This window comes from Halichoerus grypus, chromosome 11 (assembly GCF_964656455.1).
Source record: "Halichoerus grypus chromosome 11, mHalGry1.hap1.1, whole genome shotgun sequence".
Classification (NCBI taxonomy): domain Eukaryota; kingdom Metazoa; phylum Chordata; class Mammalia; order Carnivora; family Phocidae; genus Halichoerus; species Halichoerus grypus.
The window spans coordinates 92474080-92478749 of record NC_135722.1 but is presented as its reverse complement, the minus strand read 5'-3'; the positions used below and the strand labels follow the sequence as shown (position 1 = coordinate 92478749).

General features: G+C 40.4%; 1 protein-coding gene across 1 annotated transcript; it reads left to right on the top strand.

Annotated features, from left to right (window-relative positions):
• The first annotated feature begins 3287 nt into the window (after nt 1–3287).
• LOC118529037 (olfactory receptor 10G7) lies at nt 3288–4223 on the top strand. Its single transcript, XM_036081754.2, has one exon. It carries the CDS (start codon nt 3288–3290, stop codon nt 4221–4223), a length of 936 nt encoding a protein of 311 aa, XP_035937647.2.
• Nucleotides 4224–4670: the final 447 nt, after the last annotated feature.

The window sequence follows — 4670 nt, the reverse complement described above, 5'->3', positions numbered from 1 at the left end:
CTTAAGAAAAGCTACTCTAAAGTTCTAAACAACCAAAAAAGGTTAGAAACTTTTACGTTTTAAACACAGCTTAAAAAGATGGTGGAAGAGAGAGTTGCATTGAGATGGGGAGTGGGAACAGGTGGTGATCGTTTATGGATTCTGGAAAAATTTAAGTTGGGAGTCAGCAGTTGTGTGTTTATTTACCTCACTGTTGAGGGAAAAAGGTAACTGGGTCCTCCTTCCTTCCTCTTAGGTATAAATACTAGTTTCAGAAAGACATGAACTCCTCTCAGGAGGGTTCAAAAAGCAAACACAGTGGGAAATATATGGATGATTATTAAAAACCTTTCATTAGTCTCTTCTTGTTGTTTTTCTGCTCATCAAGGCAACCTGAAGACCCAAGAGGAATCCATCCCTGGAGACATCAAATCAAGTTAATTTCCTACCCATAGAGCCATGTTTCCATTCCCTGCACTTCAACCAGTTGGGTCCTTGGATATAAATGAGCCATTTTCACCAAAGAATCACAGGTATGTCTGTTCTTTGAGTACTAACTTGCAAACTACTGCCTCAACAATGATGGTAAAAAATTGGAAGAAAAAAACCCAGGTGAGTTTTATACAGAAATGAATCACATACTGTAAGGTGAGTTCTTAAAATTGTAGAGTTCTCTTAGTCTCCCTTCTTTCTCTCCTGAACTTCCACTGAGAGATAAGATGCTTGGACATTGTTAGACATCTTTCTGTATTGGATTATCAAGTTTCATGTTGTCCCTATCTCTGTCTATGTCTCTGTGTCCCATCTCTGTCTGTCTGCCTGTTCCTCTCTCTCTCTCTCTCTACACACACACACATGCACACACACACATACATTAATTAAAAACCTACAAATAAGGACCAAATTATTGCAGCATGGACAAACAAATGAAACACTGACACCTCTAATCGATAGTCCTGCCTTAAATCTCAGGCTACTTTGATATCCCATTCCCCTGGGTATGGGATCCTGCTGGTAAAGTAGAAACTTCAGATACATTTGTACCAGCTCTTGAATTCTGATATTCATATAGGTGATTATGATAATTTTGTCTCTGTTATTTATTCTCCTATTTGAAAAATATAGCTTAAAATTTTTTTGTGTGTTTGTATATTTGACACACAATGTCACACTATTTTCAGGTGTACAACATAGTGATTCAACTTCTCTATATTTATGCCCCTCTCACCACAAGTGCATCTACCATCCGTCACTATACAACGCTGTGACAATACCATCGACTGTAGTTCCTATGCTGTGCCTTCATGCCCATGGCTTATTCATTCCATACCTGGAAGCCTGAACCTCCCACTCCCCTTTACCCATGAAAACTACAGCTTAGATGTATCTTAAGCCACATTGTCTAGACACAGGATACATTTTGTCTAAGTTTTGCTGAGAACAGAGATCCTGGCTTCTCTCATATTGTGGAGCCAGTTTCATAGTCTTCCCTCAAAGAATAATTAATAACGATCATGAACTAAGACTAATTTGGATTAAATAAAAAACATCAATTCTGTCTCACTTTTCATTGTACAGAAGCCCAATTTTTCTTGACATCAAGCTGGCGACATCCTTTCCTCTGATGTTGGTTCTGTTCTTCCTGTTTCAGGTAGTAGGTCTGAAATAAGAGCCATACACTTGATGGAGATGTCTTCTCTTATAAGGGCATTGCCTGAATTTATGAGTATAAGGAGTGGAAGATGGAGAGAGGGAATTTATCTCTAACAAAGCTAAATAGAAAATATGTAGATATTTAAGATGGAAGGATATATGTTAGAAAACTGCCAGTGGATTGATTTGGGAGAACACATATGAATTTTATGTTCTTAGGGCCTCTTAAAGGATAACCTAGTGTAAGAGAAGTATGGAACCAGCAGTGTACATAGCTTGGTATTTTCTGAATCAAATGGAAGAATACAGGGATCATGTCATGGAGTTGAGTTTTTCAACTTCTACTGAGGGAATTCCCTTTATAAGCAGGTGGTAGCTGTAATGAGACATGAGTCTAATACCAATGATGAAGCCTTCCTCAAAGATCTTTGAAATTGAGAAGTCTCACAGCACAAAGAGAATTTATTCTCCCTCTCATTCCTCCCTCTCTGTAGATAGATTGGGGGATAGATAGATAGGTAGATAGATAGATGGGTAGATGATAGATAGATAGATAGATAGATAGATAGATAGACAGGCAGTTCTGTATCACAAGGCAACAATTTTGTATGATTATTAATTTTTGAGCAGCTCCCAAGTGCCAACACTTTATTAAGGATCACATCTATTACTTTATTTAATACTTATAATATTTCAACTAGTATTCCTGGTGTCAAGTTATACATGACGACTCCCCCCCAAATTATTCAGGTGTACTGTAGACGTTTGAAGTGTGCATTGCTATCAACAATTAAATTCTTGGTTCATTAAGTTACCACATGAACTCTGGAAAGAAAGTAGAATTCCAAGGCCCCCCCTCCAATTGCTGCCCCCTGTTGTGCACTCCCTGCTAAATTGCCTCCCCTTGAGTATGGGTGAGACTTGTGACTATGATGGGTTATCACTCGTGATGCATTCTGTTACATCACACTTTATCACAACAAACTGGGAGAGGTTCTCCTACTGCCTTTATAGAAAGAAGTAAGCTGCTGTGTTATCAAATGGCTGGGTGGTTAGGACCTGAGGGTGGGCTCTAAAGCTGAGAGTGAGAATTCCTACTAATAGCCAGCAAGAAAGACAGACATCTCAGTCCTAAAACTGCAAGAAACTGAATTCTGCCCACAATCTCCATTGGCTTGACAGATAAACCCAAGCCTCAGATGAGATTCCAATTTAGCTGACATTTTGATTTTAACCTTTAGGAGAACACCCTGCTCCCCAGACTCAGACACTGTAAGAAAGGAAATTTGTATTTCCTTTGTGCTGCTAAGTTTCTGGTCATTTATGATATATAACTAGAGATTAATACAATGGATTTCTAGGACTTTCTACTGCATAGATCTATGTGTGTGCCTCAGTTTGTGTGTGCGTGTCTTTGTGTGTGTGTGTGAGAGAGAAAGAGAGAGAGAGATACAGATAGAGAAAGGGGATGATGATAAAATAATTTTATCATCTTTACCAAATAAGTTTTGTAACAAGCAAAGTTGAGTTTAACTCTAGAATTATCTACCATGAATGATGCAGTTGCCTCATGAAAATGGGTGTTTGGTTTTCAATTAACTACTGAGTGCTCTCTCTATTCCCAAAGAGAGAGACACACACGAAACTCGTGGAAAATGACAAACGTGAGCCTTGTCACAACATTCTTCCTCATGGGGCTTCCCCATGCACCAGCACTGGACATCCCCCTCTTGGGAATCTTCTTGGTGATTTATGTACTCACTGTGGTGGGGAACCTCCTCATCTTGCTGGTGATCAAGGTGGATTCCCACCTCCACACCCCCATGTACTACTTCCTGACCAACCTGTCCTTCATTGACATGTGGTTCTCCACGGTCACTGTGCCCAAAATGCTGATGACCTTGGTGTCCCCAGGAGGCAGGGCGATCTCCTTTCACAGCTGTGTGGCCCAGCTCTACGCCTTCCACTTTCTGGGGAGCACCGAGTGTTTCCTCTACACAGTCATGTCCTATGACCGCTACCTGGCCATCAGTCACCCGCTCAGGTACGCCAGCATGATGAGAGGGAGGACGTGTGCCCTCCTGGCCACCAGCACGTGGCTCAGTGGCTGTCTGCACTCTGCTGTCCAGACCACGCTGACATTCCGTTTGCCCTACTGTGGGCCCAGCCAGATCCAGCATTACTTCTGTGATGCCCCTCCCATCCTCAAGCTGGCCTGTGCGGACACCTCCATGAACGAGATGGTGATCTTTGTCAATATTGGGGTTGTGGGCTTGGGCTGCTTTCTCCTGATAGTGCTGTCCTATGTGTCCATCATCTGTTCCATCCTGAAAATCCGCACCTCAGAGGGGAGACACAGAGCCTTTCAGACCTGTGCCTCCCACTGCATTGTGGTCCTTTGTTTCTTTGGCTCTGGTCTTTTCATTTACCTGAGGCCAGGCTCCCGGGATGCTGTGGATGGGGTTGTGGCAGTTTTCTACACGGTGCTGACACCCCTTCTAAACCCCGTGGTGTACACCCTGAGAAACAAGGAAGTGAAGAAAGCTCTGCTCAAGGTGAGAAGTCAGTCAGTATTCACTCAACGTAAATAATGAAGAAGGACAGATATGCTAGCTTCTCTTTCATTTACTTAGAATTTAATTAAACCACCAACATGAACATTACACTTATAAGGAACATTTCAATGATCCAATCTTAATTTTTTAATTAAAATTTAATGCATTTTTAATTTTTCCCTCTGCGTTGCTTGCCAGAATCCCAGTAGAAGCAGCTATTTAAGTGATAATCTAAGAAGAAGGATGATGGCTTATTCTTCTCTTTTATGTTCTATCAAGTAAATCATCAGAAAAGTGATTACTCTTATCTCTTAATAAATATTTTACAGAATTGCTCTTCAATACAGTTCATTTATATTTTATTTTGCCAATTTAAATCAAACAATCCAAAAATCTCTTTCTTTCAATTTTTAAACTATTATATTGAAAAAAATCACATGTAATATTTGCAACTCATTATATAATATAGGACCCATATGATGA

Excerpts from the sequence above, each read along its gene's own strand:
- LOC118529037 (XM_036081754.2), top strand. The coding sequence starts at position 3,288 with ATGACAAACGTGAGCCTTGTCACAACATTCTTCCTCATGGGGCTTCCC.